General features: G+C 44.1%; 3 protein-coding genes across 3 annotated transcripts in view; all 3 read right to left on the bottom strand.

Annotated features, from left to right (window-relative positions):
- Positions 1-12517, bottom strand: part of LOC118739186 (anoctamin-5) — a 366850-nt gene that overhangs the window by 12316 nt on the left and 342017 nt on the right. The window lies entirely within an intron of this gene.
- Positions 595-1622, bottom strand: LOC118739180 (viral IAP-associated factor homolog). Its single transcript, XM_036470365.1, has 2 exons — positions 1472-1622; positions 595-1327 (listed from the first exon to the last, which is right to left on the bottom strand). The coding sequence occupies exons 1-2, from the start codon at positions 1475-1477 to the stop codon at positions 614-616; spliced, it is 720 nt and encodes a 239-aa protein (XP_036326258.1). The 5' UTR covers positions 1478-1622; the 3' UTR covers positions 595-613.
- LOC118739185 (alpha-endosulfine-like) lies at positions 1993-3865 on the bottom strand. Its single transcript, XM_036470371.1, has 4 exons — positions 3514-3865; positions 2663-2753; positions 2482-2598; positions 1993-2422 (listed from the first exon to the last, which is right to left on the bottom strand). The coding sequence occupies exons 2-4, from the start codon at positions 2726-2728 to the stop codon at positions 2249-2251; spliced, it is 357 nt and encodes a 118-aa protein (XP_036326264.1). The 5' UTR covers positions 2729-2753; positions 3514-3865; the 3' UTR covers positions 1993-2248.

Raw genomic sequence — 12517 nt, 5'->3', positions numbered from 1 at the left:
GTCACCCAGCTATATGAAAAGTGCTCAATCTTAAAGCATTCATGAACGGCTTTCATTTGATACCCATATTGAACAAATACACCCAAGGTTACCCAGGTCCACATTTTGGTCTATATCTCGAGACCCTAGTCACCCAGCTATATGAAAATTGCTCTATCTTAAAGCACTCATGAACAGCTTTAATTTGATACCCATATTAAACAAATACATCCTAAGGTTACCCGGGTCCACGTTTTGGGGCCACGCCCCCTTTATATATCAAAATATTTTTTACCCTGTGACCATCCCTGGAAGATATCCAGTGCGTGTGTAAAATTTGGTTACGATCGGCTTATTCGTTTAGGAGCCAAGTGTGTCTATAGGTACATACATAATTTGAATTTTATATATATAGATGTAATAGACGTTGACATACAGAGTTGATATTAAAATTAAATGAAAATCTTTAAGCGTACAGTTGATACAGTACTATCGTATGAACAAAGTAACTGTAAAATAAAAGGTAACATGCATAACCGTTCCACATAACGTAACGGCTAACCTACCCGAAACACCCAAAAAAAAAAATCTTTTATACATATACTTTTTTTTCTTATCTTTTTATTATGCTCATTTAATTGAAATCAATATTTTGACTCTCCAAATCAGCGAGCATTTTGTCCCGGATTTGTGGCCGTGGATCTTCCTTTATTTCTGTTGGAACCGCCCCTGCTACTCCCAGCATAAACTCCAATTCATCAAGCGTTAGTTTTTCACCACGTAACTCTAATGGACCAATGTATTGCTTCTTCAATTGACCTTCGTGATATATGAAAATTGTTGGTAGATTTTTTTCGGGAAAATTTGGTATACAAGTTGTTGCTATTGATCGCAAGAACTTTGTCTGTGGGAAACGCACTGCCAGCTGTTGCATGTGGTGATGAATGAGTGCGCATAACGGCACTCCATTGGCATAGAGGTGTAAAACCACCCAAATGCCTTCTCCAGCTTTCGTCACCTCACTTACATAGTCCTGTCCGGATATCTCCCGCACTGTTCCAAATTTTGCCTTTTCCGCAAAAGCTCTCATTTCTGCAATGCGTCGCAGACGATATTGCTCCAAGACCTCTTCATCTTCTGAGTCCTCTAGTTCATCTAACTCATCTAGTGTCATATCGTCAATTTCCTTGGAACGGGCGTCTTCTCCCGACCTCAAATTTGTGCGTTTGTTAATAGCATCGTCCACCATAGCTTGGATTTGTTCCTCCGTAATTTCAGCCTCTTGTTTCGGGGGCAAAATGCCCTTGGCACGGAGTACATCATTCCATTCGGTATCTTCATTAGGGTCCTACAAATTAAAACCAATAAAAAAAATTCTAACTTATAACTGCATGGTAGTGTTATTTTTGGAACACCCTCATTACCATATTTGGAAATGGCCAATTTGTTTGACATATGGATGTGTGTATGGATGTATATCAATAGTAACTACCTGCATATTGAAAGCCTTATATTGTATATGATATATTTAGTCGGAATGATGAAACTTTAACACAAAAAGTAATAAAAGCTAATTTATTTTACAAAAATAACACTTCTCTGACTAATCTAAAACAAAACTGATTGTTCCCATTCACAGATATCAGTGCTGCCAAACTCTAAACTTGATAAAGTGGCCAGAAAAATTTAAAACATCGGAGAACGTTCTCCGCAGTCACAAGGTTTTTTTTTAATAAATTTTTAACATTCGCTTAGATTAAAAAAAAACTGGTTTCGCCTTGTTCAAATTACATTTATTACATTTTAATGCTATTTCATATTCATATCTCAAAGTGTACAAAGTAGTTAACGGCTTTCAGAAGAATAGTTTTTGAAAATTAGTTTAAACACTCAAGTGACGCTTAAGAAAACCCAAGACCAATACACATTGGTTATAATATTCTACGTCAAAAAAGCAGACACGAGAATAATAGCTTCTGAATAAAACTTAAAACTAATTTCAATCATGAGTGGTATGTTAAAGAGGCAACTGCGCCAAAATTATTATTTATTTAACTTGGGAACTGGGCGCCATCGAAAGATAATTTACGCAAAATTTATTATTAAAAAAGAGACGATTCAATCGGACTTGTTTGCCTTCTTGAATACTCCTCATATATGCAGTTATGCTTTTTGCAAGCTTAGTAATTAAGCAATTTTAAAATTAAGATATATGTATTAGAGTTGGTGAAACAAGTTATTAAATTTTTCAACTATGGCAGCAATTCCCTTAACTCGTCGTTGGGAATTTATTGCATGGTTGTATTATCGAGGTTTTACGCGCAGGCACTGTTTCTGGTGTAGGTATTGCTTCGCCAGTGGCTACCTTGTTGGCAAACACTTGTTTAACGCCGCCACCCTTCTGTTTTGCCATTTGATAATCACCAGAGTCAAAGAATTTTTGCTAAAAATTAAGATGGGCATTTTTATTTTAATCAACCAAAAGGAATCAAGTATACATACGCCTTTTTGTAGCCGCTTCTGTAGAAAAGCAGAGTGACCACCAGGGCCACGTAATCCTGATGGATACTTCGATTTTAATTTCTCTTCTTCGATTTTCTCCAACTCTCGTGCGTTTGCCTAAAATGGGCAATAAAGTAAGTTACAAAGAGACAGAATGAATAACAGCTTAAAATGAAAATACCTGGTCTTGGGAATCAGGTGCATCTTGTGGAGTTGTCGGTTGGCTGGTCTCTTCAGTTGCACTCATGGTCGCTTTTCTTTTAGATCAGTTGCTAGAAAAAAGTAATAACTTTACAAATTGAAACCCCCAAGAGAAAAAATTTTTTCATCGCGTTCGTAGCAAATCATAATTTGAACTAAGTTTGCCTTTATACACATAAAACCATATGTACATACATACATATTAGACACTTAATTAGAGTACATAATAATATAAAGCCATACTTCCTTTACATGCCCGGAAAACCCGACAACCCTAACGGCGTTGTCCCTGTGGACCGACCCTGTAGAGGCTGCACGCTTCTTAGGGCTGCCGTTAGTGGAACTCGACGCCAACGACTGAGATATCGACCGATCTGGGCGATGTTGTTGTAGCCGTTATAACAACAACAACAACGTACATATCATAAGCATTTTAAGTATACCGCATTGTGCTGCAAGTGTTTATTTTTGTGCAAATATTTATATTGCCTGCCTATTTTCAAGATGCCCCTCCATTTTTTAATACATACAAACAAGAGTATGTTATCTAGAATATTAAACGACTTGAAATGCATTTCTACAGTTTCATCTCGCTAGTATCTGTATATTTATCCCTTTGCATATAGCAGCACAAGATATGCATTTTTTATTGCCATACATCACGTGCATTTCGCAATGATGGTGCAGCAATTTTCACTTTCGCAATATAACAATACGTGTTATTTTGAAATGTGGTATATATATACAAGGACTACGGCTTTTGTCCGAATGAAAAAAAATCGCATGGTGAAATATGATAAAATTTTATTCCGAGGCCTTCGGACAACATACCTGAACGAAAAAAAATGTTTGGATTTATTTGACTTTTACACTCCTTGTCGTTGTTTCGAGACGCTTTCTGGGGAGCTCCGCTAATTGGTGGCAGCCAAGTACAAAAACCAACAACTGCTCGGCCGTTGACACGCACAAAAAACAATGCAAGTGAAGCGGTGAATATAATACGAGTAACGGTCCACGTAGCTATTGATTCTTCAGTTATAGTATGGTCGAAAAGACTTTAAATTCGTCGATTTTCAAAGCACAGTATTGAAAATCATATGCAAACAAAAATGGATGTCACAAAATTTCTGCTGTAAAATCCGAATCCAGCTTCTTTTTCGTCAGAGTTGTATTGAGAGTGGAGTAGAGAATTCGGAAAAACATCGATGCATCGGAAATATCGATGTTTTGCTTCGATGCATCGAAAATTTTACAGTCGATGTTTTTGAAAACGGGCATCTCTAATACATTGAACCGTCATGCCAGTTTTTAAATTGTATAAAAGAGAGAAGTGACTTTGACCAAAACATGTAAATGGCTCCAAAAAGTTTTATTAGAAACATAATCCACTCAGTTGCAGCAACTTTTTTAAAATTTTGCTAATAACAGATTTTGTTGTGCAACATTAAGGGTACTCATTTAAAAGCGCAAAAGTCTCGCAAACTGGGCAAACTGTGTAACTTAAAACCCTCGCAAATGAAATGTCAAAATTTGTATGGAAAGCTATTTGCATGAAAAGGGCAAGTTTACGCGGAAATTTTGTCGCGCAAATTTTCGCAGTATGATGTGCAACCCTCAATCAACTATTTGGTTTACTTTAATTTTGATTTGTGCTCAACGCTTTTTCGTAAGACTTAAATATTTTCTTAGATTTGAGTTTCAATTGTTCAACTTTTTAACTTAAGCATTGTCAAATAATTTAAAGTCTGAAATTGCACAGAATATAAAATCGTCCTCATGAAAGACACTGCGCAAAGTTTCCCAATTGCCCAAATATGAAACTTGCGCGAATAGATGAGTACCCTTATTATTTGAAAAATCTCTTGCAAATCCATGCATCGAAAAATATCGATGCGCATTTCGATGCAAAATCAAATCAAAGAAAACATCGAAGTATTTTTGCAACTGACACCCTAGAGCAAGGCGCATCCATACAAGATGGTGGCAAGTGCATATAAGGGCCTGTGCCAATCGGTAACTTTTTTCTCCGTGGTGAGACGGGGTGGAAAAATTTGCTATGGTGTACAAATAAATTGAATTTTTCTGTGCCAAATGCAGAGTAAAATTTTGACAATTGAAAAACCAAACAAACGCTCGTGCGAAAGCTTTATTTTTGTGTGTTGCTGAAATTCTTAAAATTTATATTTATTTTATAATTTGCAAGTAACGTACGGTTTTTTTATGCTGTTTCAGCTGTCATTTTCATGTTTACTCCTTATTACCGCCAAGCAATATTATGTGTATACATGGTTATAAGCTGTCAAAATTTTACCTAGCCCCATGAGCTAGGTAAAATTTTGACGTTCGTATTCACCACGAGAAGCGTCAAATTTTTACTTTGATCCGTCCAAATTTTCTATTTTCTATCAATTGGCACAGGGCCTAAGTAAAATCCCGTGTATTTTGTTATTGCGTTTTGGTGCAGGAGGATGTCAAAACGAAAGGGAATAGGAGACAATTTTCGTCATTTGGTTTTGTGGACATCCTAAAGTTGCGCCACTTCGTCTTGGATGACATTCTCCTGTACTAGTGTAGAGACAAAAATATCTAATCATCTGATCAATCAACACCACCTTGTATGGATGCGCCTTGCCCTAGAGTGCAGACTTGTCTTATGGTGCTTTCGCACGGGGCGATTTTTCAGGCAACTTTTAGTTGAAAGTAAAAATCGCCTCGTCCGAACGGCCTTTCAACTAATCGCTTTCAACAAAGTTGGTCGCCAGTTAACTTTGAGCTCGTTCAACCTTTCTCCTTGCAACCCTGTGTTTGAATACATACCACCATTTTGAAATTGTATTCTGGCGAGTGCCTTGGTAAAACTTGGTAAGAAAGCACTTTTATTAACGCTTGGCTTACCAAATTTACGCCAATTGATAAAATTTTGCGATTTAAATTCATTTTAAATAATGTAAATAACAATTCGTGTTGAATCCAAAATCGCCTCGTCTGAATAGGGGGATGGCAACTTTTTCACTTTCAACTTCTCATTCAACTTCGCATTCAACTTTTGCTGCCTGTAAAATCGCCACGTGCGAATGCCCTACATGCACGGACTAGGAATGCTCGATATTTAAGAAAGTATCGATTTAATTCATTGCATGTAAAATTGATATGCCGATATCTTCTTCTTCTTTTTCTTTTTTGGCGCTGTAACCGCCTAAGCGATTTTGGCCGAGTTCAGCAAAGCACGCCAGTCGTTTCTCCTCTGTGCCAACTGACGCCAATTGGAAACGCCAAGTGAAGCCAAGTCCTTCTCCACCTGATCTTTCCATCGCAGTGGGGGCCTCCCTCTTCCTCTGCTACCACCAGCGGGTTCCGAGTTGAATACTTTCAGAGCTGGAGCGTCGGTGTCCATTCGAACGACATGGCCAAGCCAGCGGAGCCGCTGTATTTTAATTCGCTGCACTATGTCTATGTCGTTGTAAAGCTCATACAGCTCATCGTTCCATCGTCTGCGGTACTCGCCGTCGCCAACGCGTAAAGGACCGTAAATCTTCCGCAAAATCTTTCTCTCAAACACCCCAAGAGCAGCCTCATCGGATGTTGTCATTGTCCATGCTTCTGCGCCATATACCAGCACGGGCATGATGAGTGACTTATAGAGCGTGGTTTTCGTACGTCGAGAGAGGACTTTACTCCTGAATTGCCTACTCAGTCCAAAGTAGCACTTGTTGGCAAGAGTGATTCTACGTTGGATTTCAATGCTGACATTATTATCGGTGTTAATGCTGGTTCCCAAGTAAACGAAATTCTCTACTTTCTCGAAATTGTAACTGTCAACAGTGACGTGGGTGCCAAGGCGCGAATGTGCTGACTGTTTGTTTGATGACAGGAGATACTTCGTCTTGTCCTCGTTTACCACCAGACCCATGCGCTTTGCTTCCCTATCCAACTTGGAAAAGGCAGAACAGACTTCGCGGTTTTTGTTACCGATGATGTCGATGTCATCGGCATAAGCCAGCAATTGCACGCTCTTGTAGTAAATTGTTCCTGAGCGGTTCAGTTCTGCAGCTCTTATTATCTTCTCCAACATCAGATTAAAGAAGTCACATGAAAGGGAGTCGCCCTGTCTGAAACCCCGTTTTGTGGCGAACGGCTCGGAGAGGTCTTTTCCAATTCTGACGGAGCTGGTGGTATTGCTCAACGTCATTTTACACAGCCGTATGAGTTTTGAGGGGATGCCAAATTCAGACATAGCGGCGTATAGGTAACTCCTTTTAGTGCTGTCAAAAGCGGCTTTAAAGTCGACAAATAGGTGGTGAGTGTCGATCCTTTTCTCGCGGGTCTTTTCCAAGATTTGGCGTATTGTGAATACCTGGTCTATGGTGGATTTGCCAGGTCTAAAGCCACACTGATAAGGCCCAATCAGTTCATTGACGGTGGGCTTCAGTCTTTCGCACAATACGCTCGATAAGACCTTGTAACCTATGCTTAGAAGGCTGATCCCGCGGTAGTTGGCGCGAATGGCGGGGTCACCTTTCTTGTGGATTGGGCAGAGCACACTTAAATTCCAGTCGTCGGGCATGCGTTCATCTGACCATATTCTGCACAAGAGTTGATGCATGCACCTTATCAACTCCTCGCCGCTGTACTTGAATAGCTCAGCTGGCAGGCTGTCAGCTCCAGCGGCTTTGTTGTTTTTCAGCCGCGTTATTGCTATACGTACCTCGTCATAGTCAGGCGGTGGAACGTCGACTCCGTCATCATCGACTGCGGGCTCGGGTTCTTCTTCTCCACAACTTTCTGTGCTGCTGCCATTTAGTAGGGCGGAAAAGTGTTCCCTCCATAATTTAAGTACGCTCTGGACATCAGTTACTAGGTCGCCATTATTGTTCTTACAGGAGTGCGCCTCGGTCTTTAAACCTTCCGTAAGTCGCCTAACTCTCTGGTAAAATTTTCGGGCATTCCTCCTGTCGGCCAGCATTTCAAGCTCTTCGCACTCACGTATTTCTGCCTCTCTCTTCTTGTTGCGGCAAATACGTCTCGCTTCCCTCTTCAGATCCCTATAGCGGTCCCACATGGCGCGCGTTGCGCCCGATCGCAGCGTGGCCCTGTAGGCGGCATCTTTTTTCTCTGCAGCTTCCTGACACTCCTCATCGTACCAGTTGTTCTTTCGGGCTCGCTGAAATCCGACTACTTCTTCGGCGGCGGTACTTAATGAGCGGGAAATGTGGTTCCACTGCTCGCATATGTCGGTTTGTTGAAGAGTGCTCTCTGAGAGCAGGTGTGAGAGTCGAGTAGCGAAAGCGCTGGCTGTCTGTTGTGATTGCAGCTTTTCGACGTTAAGCTTTCCTTGCATATTTGGGCGCACATTTTTGCTGCACATAGGCGGGTGCGTATCTTGGCTGCAACAAGATAGTGGTCCGAGTCGATGTTTGGGCCTCGGAGTGTGCGTACGTCTAAAACACTGGAAGCGTGCCTTCCGTCTATCACAACATGATCGATTTGGTTTCTCGTTTTTCGATCCGGAGACAGCCAGGTAGCTTGATGGATCTTTTTATGCTTGAACCTAGTACTGCATACTACCATGTTTCGGGCCCCGGCGAAGTCGATCAGCCTCAATCCGTTGCCGGACGTTTCGTCGTGGAGGCTGAATTTTCCGACGGTGGTTCCAAAGATCCCTTCTTTGCCCACCCTGGCATTGAAGTCGCCAAGCACGATTTTGATATCATGACGGGGGCAGCGCTCGTACGTGCGCTCCAAGCGCTCATAGAAGAGATCCTTGGATGCCTCATCCTTCTCTTCCGTCGGGGCATGGGCGCAGATGAGCGAGATGTTGAAGAATCTCGCTTTGATGCGGATTGTGGCTAGACGCTCGTCCACCGGGGTGAACGACAGTACTCGGCGACGGAGTCTCTCTCCCACCACAAATCCAACTCCGAATTTGCGCTCCTTTACATGGCAGCTGTAGTAGACGTCGCAAGGCCCCAGACATTCTTTGCCTTGCCCCGTCCAACGCATTTCTTGGATGGCGGTGATGTCAGCTTTTGTCCTTACGAGGACATCAACCAGCCGGGCAGAGGCACCTTCCCCATTAAGGGTCCGGACATTCCAGGTGCATGCCCTCAAATCGTAGTCCTTTAAACATTTGCCGTGGTCGTCATCATAAGGGGGGGTCTCATCCGAGGCTTTGCCTTGCTTCTTCACTGGAAGTGGTTTTTACGTGGCGGGTCCCAAGCCCAGCGCACAACCCATTGCTGGGACGGGGGTGGTTTCGCAACCAAATACACGTTTATATAGCGAGCCGCTTGCTCCAAGCAGACACCCGCTTGCAGCCGCACCTACTGGTGAACAGACGCTGCAGACTTCAGTGAGCCCTTAAACCGAATAAGTCAGAGTGGCCCCACCGAAGCTCCCTCTCTTTCTGCCGTGACCCAAGGCTCCACTCGGATTGGTTACCGCATCTCGCACATGGGTTGCTCACGTTGCCCAGAGTGCGCGAACGAGGACGCAAGAGTCGGGATTGAGTATAGCCATGCAACTGTAACTGCATACCCAGCGCAATGACTATACCCCATTGCCGATATATCCGGCTGAATAATACCGATATCGAAAAAATCGATGTTGAAAATCCTGCTGCCAATTGAATAGAATATTAAACCTGCCTATCAACTCACCTAATTGTGTTATTTCCAACTTGTATATTTACGGAGGATTAAAACGGGATGCCGGTCGACTCAAGCGGTTTGTCAAACTTAAGAACTAAATAAATCACACAAGCTGCTGATTAAACCTTCTTTAGAACCAATGTGTACACTTGACAGTTGTTCATAAACTCAAAACGTTTAACTCGAGTTAATGGCTCAATGAGGACGTAATATAAAGCTCATTTCATTTTACTTATTGCTGCACCAAGGCGAATTAATACAAGGTGGTATTAAACACATGAGGTGCAATCCCGTATTCCTCGGACTAAAACTAGTTAAACTGTCAAAAAATAAAAATTCGCTCAGAGCGAGAGAGTAACATTGGAAAGTACGGGATCCTTTTCTTTAAACCTGATTTCATGGTCAATAATTTTCTCCATTGCCTTTAACATAAAGCATGTGAGACTTGTCAGCCTGAATGACTTGACAAGAGAGTAATTTTTATTACCTGCCTTCGGGATAAAGATAACCCCGGCCCTCTGCCACACCTTGGGAATGTGGGCCAGTGCTAGACTGTCCCTCATAATATCCACAAAATGTGGAAGTAAGAGCTCCCCGCCCTGCTTCAGTAACACCGGACATATACCACCCACCCCAGGGCCCTTGTACCGTTCGAAGGAGTCCAAAGCCCACCGCACTGTTTGCTGATTTATAAGGCCAGCTTCCAGTCCAGTGGGGATGGCCTGAACGCACGGAACATCGCATCCCCGGCTATCGGAATGGCTTCCGGAAAGTGGGCCGACAGCAGGGCGCGTACACTTTCCTGTTCAGTACCTGAAAAAGTCCCATTAGGTAGCTTTATAGCTAATCTGGTGCCTGGGTTGTCCCTTGCCAAAGCTTTATGAAGCCTAGCAGGACTGGATGCGATGTTCTCAAAAAAGGTCCTGAAGCTGCTACGATTAGCTTTTCTCATCTCCTTATTGTACTTTGTCAGACTGACTGAGTATTCCTCCCAGTTCCCGGTGCGCTTTTCCCTATTGAAAAGTCAGCGCACCTTCTTCCTATGAACCGAGAGTTCCCGTGGCCACGAGGGAGGCTGAGACTTCCCCTTAGGCTTCGACACGGGACAGTTGGACGTAAAGGCATCTAAAATAGCGCCGTGCAACCTATTAACCCTGTCCTCTAACGCCATACAATCTACCTTTCTTTGTTGTACCTTTATCCTGGATAGGTTCAGTCTAAGTACCTCTTCATATTTGGCCCAGTCTGTTTTCCTGGGGTAACTTGTCTGACAAATAGCTCCCAGTGCAAACCGGATAATCCTGTGATCGGACAGCGAGGGCTCAGATGAGACCTTCCACTGATAGTGTGCACCGGCGGGATGTCCTTCCCCCCTTTTGGTGCATAGACCGGGTCCCTTTCACCCCTAAATAACCGGTGCCTTTTCTGCCAGCCAGGCTGCAGTTCGCTCATCCTTGCAGTGCACAAGTAGCATGCCTGACCTAAAATACACCCAACAAAACACCAGAGGGTGCTTTCACCCTTTTAGGACTTCATCCATAATTGCATCCTGGAGTCTGGTTAGGTCCTGAGGGCATAAGGCAACTGCAGGGTAATCACAGGGCAGCACAGCCACCCGGATGCTCTTAATAGCATCACAATAGCTGGGCTACTGAGTGGTTCCTTCTTGAGGCCGACCCTGGACCGCAGACCCCTCCAGGCCCCTAGACTCTGACTGGGGGCTGTAGGCCCCCGCTGCCGTTTGGGGGACGGTGGCTCACGTGGTGTGACCTGTAAGCTGGTTCGCTTTGCTAGGCCTGTGGAAGTTGCTGTTAGGGTACCTTTGGGTTCCCCGCTTCTCGGCCATTGGGTGGGCACGGGTCTCTGCTGCTGTTTCCCGCTTCTCTGCTTTTCAGCTGCGCGGAGGAGGAGGTCTGCACCTGCGACTACGCTTCTTATTCTCCTGTACCTGCCACCCTGACTCATGCGACGCTGAGGAGGTCAGACTGGGAGACCTACGGTGCCTGCTGCTGGAGCGATGCCTGCTATCCGAACGACGCCGGCCCCTGAACCGGCATCGACTCTTGGAGCGGTCACGAATCCCGGAGCGACGCTGACCTTCAGTCCGATGCCTGCTTGCAGAGCGATGCCTGTTCTTCGGGAGTAATGCTTTTGCTTCCTTGAGGCCTTCTGAACGATTCTGCGTCTGATCCACGCCGCCCCTGCTGTTGCTTAGCTTCTCTTCTTCTCTGGCGTGTTCAATGAAGAGGGCTACCTCTTCCTCGGTCAGGCTCTCAAAGAAACTACCCCTGCGCCTGGTGCCCTTACCCCTGCCCAGCATGTTACTGCCGTGCGTAGCCGTCGCTGTTTTTTGTGCTGTTGTTGCTGTTTTCGCAGCAGTTGCTGCAGTAGTTGCTGTTGCTACTGTTGTAGCGATAGTTGCAGTTGTGGCTGTGGCTGATGTTGTAGCTGTCGTTTTCGCTGTTTTCGCGCTTGCTTTACTGTTTTTGTTGTTTTTTGTTTGGTCGTATACATCTTGTTCGTACAACTGCCGGCTCGACGAGGCGAGCTAAGCAGTCAATTAACTGGAAGGGGATCTCATCTGGTCCACCGCGCCTGCCTCGAGGCGGCCCGGTGTCGAAGAGGCGCCGTTATACTACAGCCGGTTTATACCCTCCTGGCTGCAAACCATCCAATAGGCACAGTGTCGCATCACACCCTGGATTAGGAGGTGGCAGTTCTTGGTCACCGTTCGGCGGCAGCCCCAATCTGGAGAAAAGGCAACGCAGAAGCGGCGAGTGCGTCAACGATGCCCCACACCAGAGAGGGACTGGTCGGCGATTCAGCTAAGCCCCCGCACCAACGGCAAGGTGCCTGCCCTAGCGAGGGATTTACAGTAGAATTTGTATAATAAAAATATTTATTCATGCGTTCAACAATTATGTGGTTTTCTTCGTTCTCTTCGTTGTGTTTATTTTTTTTTCACGCCAACGTAGACCCCCGTCGAGTCTCGCGTGGACATCAGGGTCCTTCTGGATTAGTTTGGGAATCACTGGCATAAACAAAAAACAGCTGATATGCTATTGTCATTCATTTGTCACTTGGTGACATATTTGTTTGAAAATTTTGCTGATGGGTGGTGTGAGGTCGTGAAGATTGCGAGTCTTTACTAAAAGCGAAGATATTTGTTAATTCACGCCAGACTTGAG

This window comes from Rhagoletis pomonella, unplaced genomic scaffold (assembly GCF_013731165.1).
Source record: "Rhagoletis pomonella isolate Grant_MI unplaced genomic scaffold, Rhpom_1.0 Rhpom_scaffold_00005, whole genome shotgun sequence".
NCBI lineage: Eukaryota > Metazoa > Arthropoda > Insecta > Diptera > Tephritidae > Rhagoletis > Rhagoletis pomonella.
Note: the sequence above shows the minus strand (reverse complement) of the source record. Positions and strands in the feature narration are given on the sequence as shown.

What these genes read in the sequence shown, in the direction of transcription:
- LOC118739185 (XM_036470371.1), bottom strand. Translation starts at nt 2,728, where the DNA reads ATGAGTGCAACTGAAGAGACCAGCCAACCGACAACTCCACAAGATGCA. An exon ending in CACCTGATTCCCAAGACCAG is followed by an intron (nt 2,599 to 2,662) that starts GTATTTTCATTT and finishes TGCCCATTTTAG; the next exon opens with GCAAACGCACGAGAGTTGGA. An exon ending in AGAAGCGGCTACAAAAAGGC is followed by an intron (nt 2,423 to 2,481) that starts GTATGTATACTT and finishes CTTAATTTTTAG; the next exon opens with CAAAAATTCTTTGACTCTGG.